Genomic DNA, 21979 nt, shown 5'->3' with positions numbered 1-21979 from the left:
TCCATAAGGAGCAATCCTGGATTTTACTCTTAATTTCCTTACAAATGGGTGGCAAGGAGTTAATGGATTACAGTTTAGTGTTATTGAGATTCAGGTCTCGTCCTCACACAGAAACATATAGTCACTGGGCTCCGTTGAAATACAAGTGTTTAACTCTTGCCTGACAGGTGAACACCAGGTTACAGGGCTCATCAGGGTAATACCCCTTAATCATGTATCAAAGTTTTATCATTTCAAGCACAATATTAAAGTGTAAAGTACATTTTTACACACAGTCTAAAGTGGTCACAAAACAAAAACTGTAGTACCGTGTTAGCCAGTGTCAAAAATAATAATAAAAAAACAACAAAACACAAATACAAGAGTATTGTAGAAATGATACCTATATTGGCTAACAATAAAAATACATTGCAAGCTTTTGGAGCTCTAAGGCCCCTTCATCAGGCAAAATACAAATGAGAACTGAAATGGCACAATATTTATACTGATAGATCAGAGAGAAGTGTTTACAAGCAATAAATTAGGAAGTTACAGATAGATAGAGATAACTTGTGAAGATAGTGAAAGTAATTAAGGTTTATTAGGGTGGGTTGTAAATAGTCCAGGGGTCTGGATTCAGTCAGATCAGATAGTGTGACATGAAACCTGACCCCAAATGAAGGCCCTGTCTTAATGTGTTGAATAACTCCATACATTTTAATTCATAGATCTTCCTTTCTCGTTCAGATCCAAAGTTCCCTTTTAGAATTAACACCTTCATGTCCTGAAGCCTGTGGTCCTGATTGCAGAAGTGTTGTCCCACTGGTGTATCACATGCTTTGGTTTTGATCTTATGTCTGTGATGGTTCATCCTTGTGCGCAGTTTTTGCCCTGTTTCTCCAATGTACATTCCTCCTGTAGGGCACTTAGTACATATGATCAAGTACACAACATTGGAGGAAGCACATGAATAGCAGTCCCGAATGGTGTAGACTTTTTGTGTATTCGGTATTGCAATTTGATCTTTGAACAGGATGTATTTGCAAGTCTCACATCTTTTGCTGTTGCAGGGAAATGTACCTGCTTTAGTTGTTTGGGGAAGAGCACTTCTAACAATCATTTTCCTCAGACTGGGTGGTTGTCTATAGGACAGAAGGGGTAGTTCAGGGAATATCTCCTTTAGTCTGGTATCTGTATGGAGCATGGGCTGCAGGTCCCTGGCTATTTTGCAAACTAGTATGCAAACTTGTTTATGGCCCATTTAGAAGAAAATTTCCTGGCTTCCTGCAACACCAGACCGTTGACCTATTTACGGTATATAGATGACATACTTATAATATGGACAGCATCAGAAAAGGAACTATTGACATTCCACCAAAGATTCAACAAATTTCATCCCACGATTAACCTTACCCTCAACCACTCCTCTTCACACATCAATTTCCTGGATACCACTATCTACATCAAGAATGGAATCATACAGACATCCCTATACCAAAAACCAACAGGCCATCCAGCATATCTTAGGTGGGACAGTTTCCATCCACATCACATTAAAAAATCAATTTTAGCCAGGCTCTTAGATACAACCGGATTTGCTCAAATCCTGATGAAAGAAATAAACATCTCCATTCCTTACGGAAAACTTTTGTTAATCAGGGCTACCATCCACAGGTTATTGATGATCAGATCCACAGAGCAACTCAAATACCCAGAGACACACTCTTGGATTACAAACAAAAAATAGAAATCAACAGGGTACCAATTGTAGTCACCTACAACCCACAGCTAAACATTATAAGAAAAATAGCCAGGGACCTGCAGCCCATGCTCCATACAGATACCAGACTAAAGGAGATATTCCCTGAACTACCCCTTCTGTCCTATAGACAACCACCCAGTCTGAGGAAAATGATTGTTAGAAGTGCTCTTCCCCAAACAACTAAAGCAGGTACATTTCCTTGCAACAGCAAAAGATGTGAGACTTGCAAATACATCCTGTGCAAAGATCAAATTGCAATACCGAATACACAAAAAGTCTACACCATTCGGGACTGCTATTCATGTGCTTCCTCCAATGTTGTGTACTTGATCATATGTACTAAGTGCCCTACAGGAGGAATGTACATTGGAGAAACAGGGCAAAAACTGCGCACAAGGATGAACCATCACAGACATAAGATCAAAACCAAAGCATGTGATACACCAGTGGGACAACACTTCTGCAATCAGGACCACAGGCTTCAGGACATGAAGGTGTTAATTCTAAAAGGGAACTTTGGATCTGAACAAGAAAGGAAGATCTATGAATTCAAATGTATGGAGTTATTTAACACATTAAGACAGGGCCTTAAGCTGGCCATACACGTGGCGATCCGACGATGTTTCGTACGACCATCGGTCGCACGAAACATCGTCAGATCCGCCACACACCATTCAGGGCTGAATCGGCAGGTAAGGAGGTAGAAACAATAGGATTTCTACCTCCTTCTGCCGATTCAGCTCTGAAGGGAGAATTTTGGTCAGGCGCCTTCTATGGCGCCCGATCAAAATTTTCTAACCTGGCCGATCGACGAGCCGACCGATTTCAGCAGCTTCCTGCGACATCGGTCGGCTCGCTGACATACCATACACGCACCGATTATCGTACGAAACGAGGTTTCGTACGATAATATCGGTGCGTGTATGGCCACCTTTAATTTGGGGTCAGGTTTCATGTCACACTATCTGATCTGACTGAATCCAGACCCCTGGACTATTTACAACCCACCCTAATAAACCTTAATTACTTTCACTATCTTCACAAGTTATCTCTATCTATCTGTAACTTCCTAATTTATTGCTTGTAAACACTTCTCTCTGATCTATCAGTATAAATATTGTGCCATTTCAGTTCTCATTTGTATTTTGCCTGATGAAGGGGCCTTAGAGCTCCGAAAGCTTGCAATGTATTTTTATTGTTAGCCAATATAGGTATCATTTCTACAATACTCATTTCCCAATGCACATCAGGCGCATGGCCAGCAACTGAATGATAGCGGCCTATACCCACCTGAATATGATACATAGAGAAGGTGATAGTGCCCTTGCTCAGATGAATTTAAATGGCTGTTTAGCTAAAATATTGCTCAGGGAGGCCAATAAGGTCTCAAGGGGCAGAATCTGCTGCTTATTTCAGGCCATAAATAACCAGATTCATTCACCTTCAGTACACAGTGCCTGCAGTGCAGAACTAGTTCGTTATTAGTTTGTATAGAAGGTAACATCTGAGCCCCCTGTGCTTAAAGTCATATATACAACATGCCAGTTCCTGAGCCAGAAGGGACATCTTGTTGCATATGTGTAGCACCAAAGCATATAGCTCTGTGCTATGTTTCCAATTGGGAAAGAGGCCATATTCCTGCATAGAAGGGAAAGTTACAATGTAGAGGGAGCTGCACATTCTATATTGCTTACAAACACAGTACTGTAGGAGCACAGTGCTAATTTGTACATTATTGTTAATACCCTGAACCATTGCCTTATACTTCTCTTTCTGTGTTTGAAATATAAAGATAGTAGGATGATCAGTAGCACACTGCCATTTTTTAAAAGACCTTCAGGTGTGAATAAGCTACCTGGAATCCCTTTATAAGCTTGGCAGCAAGTTACTACACTGGTTACTGCATGACCTCTAATACAGTACCAGCTCAATGGCTTAGGTTTTAATAAGCAGTGATGCCACATAAATGTCCAGGCTGGCACTTGTATAAGGTTACTAAGAACCAACAGGGCCGGATTTCCAGTCTGGGCGCCCCGAGGTCGCCCCCCCCCATCCGTGCGTGAGTGCGCATGTGCGAACAGCGCACGCATGCACGGGAGGCCACACTTGTATACAGAGCAGCGGGGAGAAGTCCCTATTGCTCCGTATGGGAGCAGAATTTTAAGATTTTGGTGCGGAGGGGCAGCATGCCGCCCCCAAATTTGTGCCGCTCTAGGCCTGGGCCTTTGTGGCCTCTCCACAAATCCAGGCCTGAGAACCAATACAAACATAAATGTACTTTTCTGGAGAGAGGCTGATAAGATGGAGAGATGCTGTACTTGGGAAATGTTATAGTAAATATATGCACATAAGCACTTTTCCTTTCTTTGGTCTGACTTTGGAGCGGAAACAATTTAGAAAGGAACTCTAAGGGGCAGCTTTACTAATATTCTAATTTTGCAATCTTAAATGATCTGCAGCATTTACAATTTAATTATAGTTACTAAAAGCTGTGATAGTTCCCTTTCCTGACTGTCAAGGAAATATTGCTGAAGTTCAGGAAAGTGCTTAAAGGGAAAGTATCATGAAAACATAAACTTTGGTATGAATATGAAGATTTTCATTCATCCAGGTCATGGTATATCTATAATAAGTAAATCTAAAGCAACTGGACTTGCTAAGTAATCATTGAAGCTGTTTCACTACTCATCGAAGCAGTTCAACTGGCAGGTATGGGATGTCCTCAGAATAAAAACTCTTCCACTAATCCAATCATAATGGCACATTGTAACTATCAAAGTAACGCCACAGCATTCACACCTTTGTAAGTTTCAGGCGTCACCACAGTTACAATGTGCCATTGTGATTGGATTAGTGGAAGAGTTTATGTGCTGAGGACTTCCCATACCAGTCAGTTGAACTGAAGAAGCTGCTCAGATGAGTAGTGAAACGTCTTCAATGATTACTTAGCAAGTCCAGTTGCTTTAGATTTACTTATACTAGATTTAACTTTGGTAAATATGAACCAATGAGTATTTTTTAGCAAGCAGTAACCATTTGCTTAAAAATAGCCATGGTTCATAAATCTAGCCCTTAATCCCTGGAGTTTTTTGTTGTTGTATTAAAATGCAATTTTATAGACCTGCTATAGATTTTTAAATATACATTTTTGATGGGTTGAAAAGCTAGTTTTATAAGTACTTGTTTTAAATAACAATAAGGGGTAATCCTATATCCCTTTAGGGCAGGTGAAATATTCAGGTGAGATCTGGTCAGTGAATCAGGCCATGAGAGCTTACGTAATGAAGGCTGGCGTAGCACCCAGAACACAATGTCCTCTCTCTCCTTTTCACTACAAGTGAATTCAATCAGATATAATAGGATCATGTTTACAGGACAGGCAGTGTATAAAATACAAGGATTCCAAGGAAATTCTGTTGCGGGAGAAGTTATGGGGCCACCTGGAGGCCAGATTTCAAACTGCAGCTTGTTTGTGAGCTCTAATGAGTTCTTTGTGTGGGAATGTCTTGTACTGTTTATATACCCTGCTGTTGGTAAACAGGCACTGCTCACTCATATTTAACTGCATACAATAATAGATAGTTCAGGGATTATGTTTTGAGTAGACGTAATGTCAACACAGAATTCAAAGAAGCGTGGTTTTCTTTTCAAGCTGCAAAAATGTTAGCTAAAGCATGTTTGTTATTAAGTGCAAGAGTGCCGGACCCACTGCTAACAAAGGCTCTGCACAGTCACTCCCAACATGCATGTATGTAACATTCCTGTAGGGCAGAGGTCTTCAGAATGCTGGGGCCCCAGTTCATTTACTCTATCATCTATCTATCTATCTATCTATCTATCTATCTATCATCATCTATCTATCTATCTATCATCTATCTATCAATCATCTATCTATCAATCATCTATCTATCTATCTAGATGTTTTATATTTATTTAGGATAACCTGAACAGTTATATTTTAAAGGTTTGCTTTTTAAAAATGATATGGCCTAATACCCAAAACAGTGAGGCAAGCTGCGGGAATGCTAATTTGCACCTCCTCAGAGCACATGCCAGCCAAAGAAATTTATGGTGGGCTGATTCCCTGATGTAACTCTCTGAGAGGAGTCTCCATGAACTAATCATGCTTATTATTAGTCATATCAGAGATTTGCTAAAAGAAAACATGAAATCATAGCTTTTAAAGTAAAACTTTTAAAAATATGGTTTTCATTAAACAATGTTTTAAGATGGGATAAACCACTACATAAGATAGAATCATAGCCAGTACAAATGTATATTTTAGCAACAACTTTTCCCCTCAGTTATAACTATAAATCCTGAATATACTGCACAAGAACTATAGTTATTGACCACACAGAAGCAGATTGTAAAATACTAGTAGCCTAAGCCATGGAACACTGGAATAACTGTGGCACAGTTTTATATCAAGGGTCCGCCCTCCCACAAACAATACAGATACATACCCATAGAAGTCTGCCATGGAGCCGTGCAAACATGTTATTATTATAGGTGTGGTCTCTTAGTTTTCAGGGCTGAATTTATTTAACACCCATACCCCCTGCTGATAAACAGAGATCTGGCTTACCCGCAGCAGATATTTTGCTATGAATACTTTGGCTGTATCCTCATGTGTGTCTGTAAGATCACCATTGACCTGTCACATTTTCTGGCAGCTCAATGCACTTTAGGCTAGAGTCTCATGTATCTACATCTGCAAGTATGGCATCAGCCTCGGCGCAGGCACACTGAGCGGACGTCAGTGCATAAATGCATGCTCTGGTGTTTCACACATCATGGAGCAGAGGTGAGTGGTCAGGCAGTTTCTTGGCCTGCCTTTATCCACAGGCTGAGAAACAGCCAGATCTGACTATTTATTAAATACATTACAAATGTATGGGGGGCATGATTAAAATGACATGTCTCTGACAGACACAAGGGAAATAGTGCATTCTGTTATCATGTATCTGGCAAGCCTATTTACTATGCCAGCAGTATATTTACTGATTCCATCAGTGCACTTACTTATGTATTTCATGTGCCAAATATGACTGGCTGCTAGCATGCTTTCAGATGCCTATGGAGATGCTTCCATAAGCCTTAGGTTATTGTTATTATAAAGGCTGAAAAGGCCTTGGCAAGGGACACTGGGTATAATATTTTGCAGATTTTCAGAATTTTACTTCGATTGAGGTTATGGTTTTGACTGTGCCATTGTTGAAAAGCAAACCATTCCACTGTTACTTTGCGTTAAGCTTGGGATCATTTTCCTGCTGAAAGATGACCTTTTGCCGAAACGTAAATTTAAGTTGATTGTTTTGCAGTATTTTCCTGTATTTTCACTTTCTGTTCATCCTTCTATTTTTATCAAGATGCGCAGTTCCACCAAATGTAAAGCAGCCCCATGGCATGATGAACTATCACCTTATTTCTCCGTACGTATGGGGTGTTTCGAGGTGTGGGTGTTTTTAGACTGGCGCCCAGAGTATTGCTTTGACATAAAAGAATGTAAATTAAACCTTATTAAAGTTTTAGTGCTTCCAAAAAATATTTTACAAAATATAGAACTAAATTTTGATATTGGATTGTTATTCAGTTAGAATACTTTCACAAGAGATTGTATATCTGTACATACAGACATAAATACCAGTAATATTTACTAATAATCAGTTAGTAAATGTACTTACATTTTATAAAAATGATAAGTAAATGTATTAAAATATAGTCACACCAGCATACCACACAGAAAGGCATGCTAGCAAGGTGTATGGGACTGGGCAGAGCTGAAAACCTAGCACATCTTGTTCCGAGCTCCTGCATCTTCATGTTGCTTAAGGCAGGTATTGCATAATAATGTCACCACCATATTGGTTACTAGTTTCTTTTACACGGTATAGATACATAAAGGAAATCCTGTACAACACTGCCATCTAGTAAACATACAGATGCATAGCAAGTAAATGTAGCAATGAGAAAGGCCACACACATTACAAAGACTTGAGCGGGCATTTACAATGACAACACAGTTTACAAATGGCAAACATAGGCTGCCAGGCCCTGTCCCTACCATCTGCTCCTGGTGCTGCTCTTTGCAGGTAGCGCTGGATTTTTGACCTGAGCCCCTGTGCAATATCATCCTCAGGGCTCCCGATAAAAATTAGCCTGCCAGTTGCACGTCATAACAAGAGCACAGGTAATGTAACTGTCTTTGTAATTTATATCCAGGGGCATCCAGAGCAACAAATGAGTACTCACCCCAAATCTCACCTTAACTGGCTTGTTGAATGAATGTATCAGTCACTCTGTTAAATATATAACCCCTTACCAAACTCCCTGCTGTGTATTTATTTATACTTATTAACCTGGATGAATATCTTTATTAAACTACATTCTTATATTTCAACCTGCCCACCTGGCTTTATTCCACACATTTCATTTAATTTTCTCTTTCTTTTTATTTTATCCGTGATACATTCACCTGCACCTTTTCAAGAAATGGCCCCCAGACTTGAACTTGTACTGGATGCTTTGGTCTTGGTTTAATGGGCAGATTGTTCTTTCTTGTGAGGCCACACCTAAAAATGACACCATTAAATGTTGTTTCACCCAAATGTAACCACTGCTGAGCCTGAAACACCCTCTTCTACTTATTTACATAAGAAAAGAAAAGAATTAAAAGGAGTTCCCAGTATTTGTATATCTGAGAAATACTTTCTTTAAGGGCAAATGACACATGGGAAGCTTTGTAGCCTGCACACACAAGCACCTGAAAATACCTTGCTACCCAGATGAATGGAAATTGCCACATGCAAAACATTTTACAGTATTCTTTTCTCTACAGTTCTTTTATTAAATTGTGTTCATTGAAGGACAGATGTATTGATTCAATTCCCAATACTTGCAACCCGTTGGGATCTACCCTATGGAATTTAAAAAAAAGTGCTTAGTTAGAGACCTAATGTTTGGTCATTTTGGGTATACTAATTGCAAACATTGTTTCCACAAGGTCTGAATGAATTATCAGACTTTGTAGTTATTTAGGATAGTTCCTATTTAGGGTTGTTCCCATTTAAAAGTTTTTTCATTTATATGTTTTTTATTTATAGATCCCTTATAACCAGTCCCTATGAATGTCTTTTATGCTTTATCAATATTTTACATTTTGTATTGTATATAAAAGTTTCATATGTCATATATTTCATATTTTGTTTCAAGTTTGCTGAAGCTGTACTTGAAATTCCACATGATTTAATGAGTATATCTCTGTTTGAATAAGCAGTACTCTACATTGGCTGTTATATGCATGCTGGGACATGATCTTACATGTCCTCTCTGGCTACCACTCCCCTTTTTTCATCCTTGAGCCACCGTCCCTCTTTTACATGCGCATGCACACCAGGAACTTTTCCTTATGACCGGCCATTTTTAAGTAGATCTAGTGGATGTGCTTGCTTTATTATAATTTTTGAAGCAATTAAGCTGTTTTGCTTCTGCCCTGCTTGCGTAAACCTCATGTCTGCCTCCATATGGATGCATCAGCTTCTCTTAACAGTGGTACCTAATTAAATGTGGATTTTTAATGTAAGTATGTAAGCTTCATAATTCGTTCCCCTGAAGAAGTCCTATTCTGGACAAAATGCGTTGGGCTGAGCGCCGCATTGATATTTCTGATGAGCGTGTTTAATATGCTGAAACTTGTGCATTAAGTGCATTATTTTATTCTTAAATAAATAGTTTTAAATTTTATTACGCCAGAGAGCGTGCCCTTCCCTCTGGTGTTAATTCAGATTGGACTGGTTTGGCAGTGGCTGTGGTTTGTAACATCATCTGGGACTGTGATATTACTCTGCAGGAAGAGTTCTACTGCAAACCTTTGGGACTTTTAAACCTGCAGGACTGATAACATGAATTCTATTTAAACACCTGACTTTTAGATTTTTTATTTTTCTAGAGCGCCCCATCACTTTTAAAACTTTTCACACAAAAAATTGCATGGTGGAAAAAAGTTGGACGGTATGGAAAAAGTTGCTGCAAAAAGTTGCTTCAATTCGTTACGCAAATTTTTACCATTTTGCAAATTTTGCTCATCACTACTCAACAGTTACAGGGTCTGCTTCCTCTGTGATTATCTGTATGTGAATGTGCTACAGAAGTGCTACTATATCATTAAAAGATAACAATAGTGTACTAACTTTCACTGGCCTGTTGCATCTTTCTCTTGCGTCTGGCATGGTAATGTATGGTTTATCTTGAAGCACAGATCCCTAAAGTCTATCATATTTGATGAATAGTAGAAACAGTCATTCCAATCTGTGCCATATCTCTGATCATCTTGTTCACTTCTTTATTTATCCTCCTTGGCTTGGATTTGGGCATGTTGGAGCTGCTCATTATTTAGAGGAGTCTGAACATTGTTAATTCACTTTATCTGCCAGCACCTATGGATTCCTCATATCTAACTCCGAAGATACAAAGGCATCCTTCATTTTTACTTTGTCACAATCACAAGAAAGTACCCACACAATTAACTTCACAAATAACCAGCAAACCCAAACAAGCATCAATGACAAACCAGACTACACAAAAGATAAAATAAAAAGATGAAAAAAATATTGTCAATGTTATTTCTACGTATGCATACCTATGCTTGCATGCAGTGCCAGCTCCACACATTATTAGGCAATAAATTACTGACATTAAATGGCACAGTAACATCCAGCATCACAGGCACTGACCGCCCAACGTTAAATGTCCCCCATTCTGGCACATACACAAGAATCTAAAATGATGATATGAAGCTTGTCTTAATAACAGTGTCCACAAACTGGCACCTGCCTGCTTGCTATGATTGAGAATTCCTATACTAAAGGCAACAAAATTTTACAATTTTTTATAGTGTAAGTAAAGTTTATTTTGCTTGACTAACACAATAAAAAAGTATTTGCAACTATTAGGCTAACAGGTTGCCTTTAAGCCTTATGGGGACTGGATAGGTAGAAAGGTAGAAACCTTTGCCAAACATCAGTAGCCCACAGATGCAGAGCTTGCTTGTCTGTCACATGGTATTGCAGAGTGGACACCACTCAAAATTAATGACAGCAAGCTAGTTACTGCCTACCCCTGCTACCCAGCAACACTGCCCCGTTTAGCTACAATCTAGGACTGCAATTTAGCTTTTTTATAACCTTTTGGATTGCCCACAACTCTTCTTTGCCACAACAAAAGTGCCATAAGTCTGGAGAAAGACCTGCAAAACCAGGTTAAATATCTCACTGCAAAAAAAGGTCTGCTGGATTTTAACCTTACAAAGATGAGTCCCCTATCATAGGTTTGGGTTTTTTAATGAAATGTCTTTCTTGCTACACAATGGGCCCGATTCACTAAAGTCCGAAATAAGGAGTGCTATTTATAGCATGCGTTAAAAATCTTATCACTTCTTATTTTTCGCTCGATTCACTAAAAGGACACTTGTCATAATTAAGAAGCGATGTTCTTGGCGTTATTTATCTTGCGACGACATATTTTCAAGCAATATATTACGCAGCGCACAACATATTACGCAGCGTGCGATATTTTACGCAGAGCGCAATATATTACCCACGTAACCATTACTTTCTGAAGACTACCGTTCTGAAAATTTTGCGCTCTGCGTAAAATATCGCGTGCTGTGTAATATGTTGTGCGCTGCGTAATATATTGCTTGAAAATATGTCGTCGCAAGATAAATAACGCCAACATCGCTTCTTAATTATGACAAGCATTCCTTATTTCGGACTTTAGTGAATCGGGCCCAATGTATGTTATGTTTCTTCAATTTGTTATTGTTATCTTTTTAGAACATAAATATATATACAATGCCTTTTCTATGTAGTTTCTTGCTATGTAGCCATGTGGGTGTTAGATGGCAGTGTTGCTGCACTTGAGCATTACGGTGGCCAGCACATTGAACCACAGGCCATTATAGTTAGCTCTTACACATTCTCACAAGATTCCATAGTTTAAAATGTGCTCAATAGTGATGGGCGAAAAATTTGCAAGACATGGATTCGCAGCGAATTTGCTGCACGTCCAAAAATTGTTGCCTGCATCAATAGAATTGTTGCGCATCAAAAAAGAATTGTCTCACTTGTTAAAAGAGTTGTCACACGTCAAAAAGAATTGTCTCTCTTGTCAAAAGAATTGTTGCGTGTTAATAGAATCAATATACAATTTTTTTCTACATGCGTCATTTTTGCTGCTTCGCTAATCTTTTGCTGTTGCGCAAATCTTTTGAAAGATTCGCAAATTTTTCTGCGAAATGGGACAGATTCCCTCATCACTAGTGCTGAGCTTAAGCACTATACACTATATTTATTCTGCAGAAAGCATTACCATACCTAAGTACAGAGCCCTAGATGCTCCCTCCATTTGTTTAAGATAGTAACTGCCATTTTAGCTTGGTCTCCATAGCTTCCTGCTACCGGTAGCATAGATCACACATTCTGATGGGAGGGGGAGTAACTTCTTATGGGATGGGGGAGCTGCGCAGACTCTGGCCCCAGAAATTGAGAATTTTTTCTGAGAGTGGAAGTCAGATACCGAAGAACATGTTTACAAAAAAGGAGACGAAATCCTGTGTTTCCTTTGATAGAGGACTCTGTGCAGCTTTTCTGTGAGTGCTTATGGCTGTATTTACATAGACCTTTCTAATAAAGCTTACTTAGTTTTTACCTAACTGAACAGAGAAGTGTCAGGAGTTTGCTTATGCATCAGAAACTTAAGCTTTTGATGTTCTGTTGTATACTATTTGCAGTATAGAATTTAAATTAATATTAATAACTTGTGTAAATTGCAATCTGATGCAAACAGATAATTCTGATGAAGCAATTGGCCCTGAGGGAGCCATAGCGCTACCTACATGTCAGAAGTTGGTGGTTCCCCTGTGTCAATAGGTGTTGCAGCGCCTGATTTGCAACAGAAGGCATGAAGGACTGAGCGGCACTGAGTGCAACTATATGGAAGTGGAAGGAACGCATTTTGAGGGAGATCAAAATGTGAAGTTAAAGCTCACCACAGAAAAATTCACCTACGCTATACTCATTCCTGTGGGATTTTTAGAAGCATAATTATCAAATGGTGAACTCTAACTATACCATTAATAAATACACTTCTATAAATCCCATAGGAATGAATAGAAAGCAGGTGAATTTTTATATGGTGAGCTATTTTTTCTTTTATAAATCTGCCCCTTAAGTACCTTTAATGAAAGTGTGTTTACGAGTAATTCACTGCGGAAAAAGCACAAGTTTCCCACTGTGCTTGTGGACGTAAATGAGCCTTATTGACTCAGGACCACAGCCAATGTCCTACAATAAACAGCAGCATCGATTGCCTTTTATCAAAAGGGCTCATTAATATTTGTTGATGTAAAAAAAACAGAAACACAATAGCAGAGATCTATCACGGGCGAATGAAAATGAAGTGCCTTTCCACCGGCAACAATAGGAATCGCTGGTGAAGAGGCCTATATTTTCCCACATTATGATAAATCTGCCCTTTACAGTTTAAAATTTGAAAACTGATTTTTTTGAAATCATGCAAGTATCTTTGCTATAAGCTGTCTTGTATTATGTTTTGTCAACAGAAAACTGAACAGTGCAGGCCTGTCAGTATAAGCAATACAAACATCTAGGGAATTCTGATTTTTGAGTGTTTTGACTCCTTAATTGTTTAGCGAGGAAGAATGCAAATCCACCCACCATTCAGTCGTCTGACAAGATTCCGTGCAGCCACAATCAAACAGTAGGATTCATGCATGAGGTATCAGGGTTGATGAATGTGGCTAATCAGCAAAGCCTATACAAATAATGCTGGTGGCAACTATACAGTGTCACACGTGCACTTTACCAGAGAAGCTTAAGGTGAACTAGGAAAAAAGCATACTGATTTTATTGTCAAAAACATCACTGGCATTTAGGACTGCCTGAGGTAAACCATCTTGCCACCCTTGTGTAAACTGTGAAACTGCACTCCCAGAATCCCCTAGCATTCTGCAGCTGACAGTGGATGATGGGAGATATAGATGAATGTCAACTAGGGGCTGCAGGCTGGACATCCATCATTTAAGATGTTACTACCTAACTATACATATTACTATATAATAGCACATTACTATACACTGGCACACATTCACTTACCTAGATAAACTGCACAAAGTGCAATTTCAAACGCAATTGCTATGTATTTTCCAGTGTAATTGCATATGCAAAAAGATAGTTCTTCTGATGTAATTGTACTGCACCTACCACAGTTGTGTCTTATTTGTCAAAATGGACACAATTCACCAAATATTTTCTAAGTCTGTCTGGCATAATTTCTGGGGTAAAATGGCATAATTTCTGGTGTTTTTCTGATTTTTGCTCCTAATTCTTTAGGCACCTAGGCATGAGATGGTGGTAGCTCCAGGGTTCTCCTGTATCAATAAGCGCAGAAGTGTCTTATTCAAAACTGAAGGCAGAAAGGATTAAGCAACACCCAGTGCAACTATAGAAAAGTGCAAAGGTATCATTTTAATGCAAGTAACTTTAATGAAGGTGGTTTAGGTGCAACTCACTACACAAAAAAGCGCACATTCCCCACTTTGTGACATAAATAAGCCCTAGACCAGTGATCCACAACCAGTGGCTCTTGAACAATAGGTTGTTCACCAGCCTGCTGGATGTTGCTCCTGGTGGCCTTAACACAGGTGCTTATTTTTGAATTCCTGGATTGAAGGCAAGCTTTAATTGCATCAAAACCATAAGTACTGCCAAACTGTAGGCTGCCTACAAATAGCCAATCACAGCCCACATTTGTTACCCCCGTGAAGCTTTTTCATGCTTGTTTTGCTCCCCAGCTCTTTTTACATTTGAATGTAACTCACAAGTAAAAAAAGGTTTGGGACCCCCGCCCTAGCCTGTATTAGCACCTTCACAGAAAAGGGATAAATCTAATTATCTTTATATCCCTTATATTATCTGTTTATTCTGGTTTCTGTCACATGGAGCAATAGTGTTGCATAACGCTGCACTGCTTGAGGCAGATTATTATCCACACCGGAGGTATAATCCCATCTCTTTTCTATGCAAAGTGCCACTCGCAGCTCACTGATTGATGACAGATGATAGAAGACAATTGCAGAACAATACATAGATTTGAAACAATAACAAAAACAAAAGGAAACGAATAACCTTTTTATTGTAGATGTCCATCTCCAACACAATCCAAGTGGGCAGTAGTGTCAGACATGCAGACAATTATCAAAAGCATTGGAGGACAGAAAATATGAAAATATCACACTTCACTTGCTCCCTCCCCCAAAAAATATATTTCACCTATTGCCACTTAACATGCGGGGCCAGGGTCTGAAACATTATGAACCTAAAATCATTTTTATTTGCTCTTTAATCTATTTAAGGTTTGGGTTGTGTTAAGGCTCAGCATTACTTCTGTGGCTAAATCTTTCCCTTGTGTCAAAGTTTCATATACAGATAAAAACACAAGGGGCACATGTGAGCCAACACACAAGAAAAAAAACAACAGATAATTATTTATTTATAATTATACAGTACTATTTAAATGACTAAAGATTGTGTGTTGGTGGGTCCTGGAATGTGTGAATGTTTGAAGGGGTGGGTGGCTTAAAAAGGGTAAAGCCTGAAGAAAATGTGTTACCAACGCATGCACACAGCAAACAATATTTCCAGCCTTGTATTTTAGTTTTATTATTGGGTTATTTTATGGCTGGCTCCATACATCCAAGCATGAACAAGTCTGACATTCCTCTAACTTAGTACATGCCAATAATAAAATGCAGGGTCACCATCAGTAATCAAGTGGCCCCATACTAAGTTCCCATTGGGGGGGGTCCCAATTTATAGCCCACAACACCATGGTCAGTGAGCCCTGCCAACAAGTAGCATGGGGTCCCTATGGCAAAAAATGTCTCCATGCATTCATAGCCACTCCCCTTACATGCCGTAATCATGCCCTAACCATGCCCCATTATGCCAAATCCCACATAAAATCTGACCAAACCCCACCCGCCAACATTATATTAGGAGTGAAGAAAATCTGGGATCCAGAAAACAAGCAGCAATGCATACCACATATCATGGAAGTCCCTTTCCCCTGTTGCTCTATGTACATATATACCCCTAGGGTAATATGAATTCATGGCAGTCCCAAGAGTATGTTGCCTTTGTAATAAGAAGAACTTATCCAGTAAGAGCAATGGGTTTCCCTGCTGACACCATTTGGATCTACAATACATTCATTTCTACTGTCCATTTTTGTTCAGTATCCACTGCATATTGCTGAGCAGTTACATGGATTTTCTGTTTCCTTAGTCGGGTATCAGACTGTAACTCTCAGTACCAGTTGATTTATACTCCTGACTCACAATTCCTCCATTCAGCTCTGGGCCTCTGCGCTGTCACTTTCTTCTATGATCAAGTTGCTTCTCACGTGAAGGACGCTGTTCTTTGAGAGGCCTGTTTCAGTAGCTTGGTGTAGATTGGCGATTTAAGGAAGCGTGGGTATGAGTCTTTCTCCATTAATATACGTATCTGCTCTTGTGCTGCATCAAAGCAGTTTCTACATGGAACCGCCATTTTCTGATAAATAAGTTCTCTGGCCCGATGGTCAATATTGACCTGTAAAAATATTTAGAAGAAACCTATTAGTAAGGATGCATCTCCCATTGATATTTTCTTTGATTTACATCTTCCATTATTCCATTTTCTCTCACTAGATAATTGAACCGGTGTTCTTAACAATGACATGAAGAGGATGTCAAGATGATGTCAATTTACTTGCAACTGTAGAGTTATATTCAATAAAATCATTTTTATATATTATACAAGTGGATGTTCTGTCAAGTAACTCATTATAGTGAGGTGTAACATTTCACTTGATAAAAGAAAATGTGATTCTATGCAACAATTTTTTTCCACTTCATTCCAATACATTATTATTGGAATTATTGGTTATTTGTATATTTGTAAATGTTATTGTATATAGTATGTGTCTGTCCCTTGCTATTCTGTGCCCTGATGGTTGTGCCAATGTAACAGAAGCCATATGACAAACAGTCCAGTAAAAAAACTGACATTTGTTACATTGCTTCAAGAGACAAAACCAGCAGTGCCAAAAGGGGCAGATGCATAGCTGTAATTACATTTAAAAAGGACTTGAAATTTAATAAATATCATAAAGTTGCTTAGAATTACAATTGCTTTCATTAGCAACAATGGTAGTATGAAGTTGTAACTTCAACCAGGGAAAATACATTATGAAAGTTTTGTCATTACTTAATTTCCAATTTTTACCTCTTTGGGACTGCCAATCAGTAAGAATTCCTGGAAGATGCCTTGAGCTTTACTGGGGAGCCTTTTTACCCATCGAGTCTTCTTGTAGTCTTCACAGGCCTCCCAGAACTCCAGGTTTTCCTCACTAAATTCTGTCTGCAAGAAGCCATGGAAAGTGGAGCGCCCTTCTGTAAATATAAAGAAAGCTGGAATATTCGGCAGTAGCAATAATGCTCCACATCCTGTTGCTATGCAACAGCTGAAACTTTTGTTGCCCTCAACAGTAATTATTTCATATATTAAAAGCCCCAAATAAATCTTAGGTATTTACCTTTGCTCCTGAGTAGATGACTGAACGATTCCTTCCATCTCAAAACATCATTCAAAGAACTGTTAAAGGGAAAAATACTGAATATAAGATTCCTATTTAGTGCACACAGCAAAGTAAAGCTCATCCCTTCTCCACTTGATAAATCATATTTGGATAATTGGACAACTGTGTACAGGTAAATGACCTGCTATCTAGGATGTTTGGGACCTGGGGTTTTCCAGATAAGGGATCTTTCCTAATTTGGCTTCCCATACCTTAAATCTACTAAAAAATAATTTAAGCATTAACTAAACCCAATAGGATTGTTTTACTTTTAATAAGGATAAATTAAATCTTAGTTGGGATCAAGTACAAGGTACTGTTTTATTATTACAGAGATAAAGGAAATAATTTATAAAATTTCAATTATATGCTTAAAGGGGAGCCTATTTGAGATGGCTTTCCCGTAATTTGGAACTTTCTGGATAATGGGTTTCTGACTATTGGATCCCATACCTGTACAAAAATTGGTTCAATGCAATAACTAAGAGGCGCCAATTTACTCTGAAGCTAACTACTGTTTGGTTGCCAAGGGTTGACTGTAGGGCAGGCAAGATGAACCATATATAAATATAAATAACTATGTATACAGTACATTTGCCATTGTGGTACATTATGCTTGTCACATTTCATATCCTGTTTACTATTATGAATAATACTGTGCATAGATTCAAGGGAAACAGCTGACACTAACAATAACTGAATAAAGAATACTCCGAGAACAATACATAGCAACAGAACAAGCAGGAAGCAAGTAATTGAATAATATACGTGACCCATTAAAATAGACAGAGCAGGAGAATGTTCCTACATTTACTGACCTGGCTTTAGTGTCCCTCATGTACCAACCAGAAGTCACAAGATGGTGTTCCAGGTCTACTTTGTGTAGTAGGGTAGCCATGGATGATCGCAGCTCCTTTACCCTGTGGCACAAGAAAGGCACAGAGTTAAATTTCCGAAGGCAAGTCAAGCTATTCCCAGAGATCAGGACGTCCTGCTTTGGGCACATTGTCAATCCCTTACCATTTACTGTAAAAGCGCTGCTTCTCTGTTAGTCCTCTGCACATGATTCCAGCACTGACTGTCAGATTCAGGGATGCTTTATGTCTTTATATTATGCATGTGTAGTGCACAGCCTACTGAGGAGGAGGAGGGTCTGAACGCAACATCCAAAGGAAGAGAGTTACATGCACAGACCTCCTCCCACACTGGCTATGAAAGGGCAGGATGCACTGTGATGTGTGACAAGGAGGAACCCTACTGCTTCTCTTATATGGAAAAAGCTATTTCCGTTTGTATTGATCTGTAATTCACTTAGCTGCCCCATGGCTGTATAAATCAATTTGTGAGTAAGTGTTTATTAATCTTATTCTTAAGGGACCAAAACTAAGATGTTTTTCATCACCCAAAAAATGCTCTATGCATCTGTAAAGGATAATTAAACAGCGCAAGGACCAATTTTGGGGTGTTAAGGCATTGGTATGAATTTGGCAATCTACAGTAGATGCAATGGCTGATATCAGGTACTGACCTTTCCAAAACTGATCCTCACACAACCAACAAGCTGACACGTGGCAGGAGCACATGAGTTAAATTATTATTATATTCACTACATATTCTGCAGCACATTACAGAGATTATACATCATTCACATCAGTTTCTGCTCCAGTGGAGCTTACAGTTTAAGGTAATGTAAGTGCATTTAGATAAGATTTTTTTTTTTTTTTTTTGCTCTGGTCTGTACAGTTTACTTTAGTCTTCTGTATAACAGAGGCAGTAAAGGTAATTTTTATGACATTGTAGGCTGTAAAATTCTAAGCAGGGAATTATTTAGCATTTCATTCTGTAGCTTACAAGTGGGGAACTTTTGGTTCACACACTTACCTTAGCAACCTGGCTGGTTTAAATGGCACACTGGATGATGGATACTGGGGTCTGAATAGAAAAATAAGTAAAAAAAAAAAAATATAAAACAATAGATAATTAACCTCAAAGTAAATTGGCAAGGTCTGTGATCCTAATAAAATGGTGCCCCCTGCTGGTTACGTGCTGTGTTGTACAAAGGAATAAGCATTGATTAGTCATGGGAATAGCAGTGATTCTTTTGAGCAAGCTGCAGTCTGAGTGATGTTTGTAGCATTCTTTTCCCTGAATGCCAAAGTGTGATATATTGATGCGTTATTTACAGCTTGGAGCATATTTGGTAATTGCATCCATTGATTCTCTTACTTCATGACGTAAGGCAGAGCTGTCTCCGTCATGGCTACTGCACCACTGACATTTACAAAGACTAAAGATCCTATTTAGGACATTTATAATAATGTTAGAACTCTCCTTGGAGTTCCATGACCACATAAAGGCACAAAGCTGCAGGCCGGAAGTGTGTATACACATTAGCTGTATTTTTCCACCCAGGACTAGCACCCACCTTACTGGGGTATTGGTTACATTAGACAATCAGTCTCAGCTGGGCCCTTGCATACATGTGTAAAGGAAGGGAGAGTTGTTGCGGAACTATACCTCTCAGCTGCACAAACAGGATTTCTGGATGCAGGTGTTGTTGAACCAATAACAAAAATGTATTTAGCACACAAAATAAATAAGTGGTCACAGCAATATTCACTTGCAGAGTGTATTACGCACACTCCCATCTGAGGACAAACGTGGCAGGATGTCACTTCCCTTTAATTGACCTGGATCATCTCTAGTGGAACTTCCAGGGAAATCCTCTAACCCAATGGTCCCCAACCAGCAGCTCATGTTGCTTACTAACCCCTTGAATTTGTCTCCCAATGGTCTTAAAGCAGGCACTTATTTTGGAATTTATAGCTTGAAGGCAAGTTTTGGTTGCATAAAAACCAGGTGTGCTGCCAAACAGAGCTGCCTGTAGGCTGCCAGTCCACATAGGGGCTACCTAATAGCAAATCACAGCCCTTATTCGGCACACATGAAGCTTTTTCGTGCTTGTGTTATTTTCTCATGGGCAAAAAAAGTTGGGGACCCTTTCTCTAACCTGATTCCGTAATCACTATGATCCCTACACTAACAGGCAGAATTGTGTGGGAAAGATACCTCCAATCTATTACTCTATCACTTCTATCAACATACTTTACAGGGCCCATGTTTCCCAACTTCACCAAGGGTTTACTCCCTGGCCTTGTGTCCCAGGTCCCCAGCAACCTTCCACTCCCTCCTGAAGTGAAAGTCCAAAAGAGAAAGAAAAGATCAGCGCACCTGAGGCCACACCCTTAGACTAGAGGAGCAGAACTTTTATTTGAAGCAGTGTAGGTGGTTCTTCACACTGAGGGCAGTGAGGTTGGGGAATGCCCTGCAGGGTGATGTTGTGATGGCAGATTCTGTTAATTCATGGTGTGTACCATATTGGCATTGTTCTTTCCACAGAGCAACTGGGCATGGCTGTAGGACAGAATCAGTGCAGCAACTGATTAGGTGATATGGCTTTTGAATGGCTGCAACTTCTATTTTAGTAATTCACTTGGGTTAAGCTACTATGTACCTGGAAACATTTATGCTTAATTATGGTTTTGGAAAATTAAAAATGCTTATGCCTGCAACCATTAGTGGACTATGTCAGCAGGGTTATTTGGCATTTCAGTGCTGCAAATAATGGAAGGAGAAAGTATTTTATGCTGTCATTTTGTGTTTTAAATATGCATAAAATCAGAGCCAAAAAAAACTGGGATAATAGTATATATAATATATGTATAATATATGCTGTGTGCCAGCTTTAGTATGATTTAATAGGTCAGGTTCAGTAGCTACGTATGTGCCTAAAAATAAAATTCTGCACACATTTCTGTGCCATTTTTTTCCCCAAAGCCAGTGGTCCTTCTAGGAAAAAATGCACCGTCCCAGATAAAAACGAACACAGCGCAGCACCACCATTTTACTTATCTTTTCCCAGGGGACTCACCCATGCAAAACCAAACTTTGCTGCATATGTGTCTGTGTCATTGGGTCATGTTTACTAAGACTGGGGATAAATATCACCAGTGATGTTGCTTATAACAACCAATCAGCAATTAGATTTAAACAATCACCTACAAGTTAGAAACTAAAAGCAAAGATCTGATTGGTTGCTATGGGCAACATCACACGTTACGGTCAACATTATATGTGTATAATGAAGTGTATAATGAATGATGTGTGTATGAGCAACTATTCCACTTATTTCATTGACTGTGGGTTATACAACCCAGCTATATAAACCCTGCATTGAAGAACAGGAGTTCCTTTCTAAGGAAATATAGTATGACTTTAAAGCACAGTGTGGCCTAGATTCATTGTCCTGGAGCAGTGATCCCCAACCAGTGGCTCGGGAGCAACATGTTGCACCCCACAACCCCTTGGATGTTGCTCCCAGTGGCCTTAAAGGAGGTGTACTGGCAAACAGAACCCCCTGTAGGCTGTCAGTCCACATAAGGGCTAGCAAACTCCCTGGGAAGCTTTTTATGCTTGTGTTGCCCCCAACTCTTTTTACATTTGATTGTTGCTCATGAGTAAAAGAGGTTGGGAACCTCT

At 39.2% G+C, this 21979-nt stretch overlaps 1 protein-coding gene across 3 annotated transcripts; it reads right to left on the bottom strand.

The window, feature by feature from the left end:
- Positions 1-14937: 14937 nt before the first annotated feature.
- Positions 14938-20662, bottom strand: rgs16 (regulator of G-protein signaling 16). 3 transcript variants are annotated; one of them, XM_031899910.1, is made up of 6 exons: positions 20546-20662; positions 19322-19372; positions 18259-18360; positions 17399-17457; positions 17089-17255; positions 14938-16413 (listed from the first exon to the last, which is right to left on the bottom strand). In XM_031899910.1, exons 1-6 carry the CDS (start codon positions 20557-20559, stop codon positions 16222-16224), a joined length of 585 nt encoding a protein of 194 aa, XP_031755770.1. In that variant the 5' UTR covers positions 20560-20662; the 3' UTR covers positions 14938-16221. The 3 variants fall into 3 exon arrangements, with proteins under 3 accessions (XP_031755770.1, XP_031755769.1, NP_001123855.1); XM_031899909.1 differs by lacking the exon at positions 20546-20662 and adding an exon at positions 19958-20262; NM_001130383.1 differs by lacking the exons at positions 19322-19372; positions 20546-20662 and adding an exon at positions 18461-18513 and having other exon boundaries at positions 14940-16413.
- Positions 20663-21979: the final 1317 nt, after the last annotated feature.

This window comes from Xenopus tropicalis, chromosome 4 (assembly GCF_000004195.4).
Source record: "Xenopus tropicalis strain Nigerian chromosome 4, UCB_Xtro_10.0, whole genome shotgun sequence".
NCBI classification, from domain to species: Eukaryota; Metazoa; Chordata; class Amphibia; order Anura; family Pipidae; genus Xenopus; species Xenopus tropicalis.
Note: the sequence above shows the minus strand (reverse complement) of the source record. Positions and strands in the feature narration are given on the sequence as shown.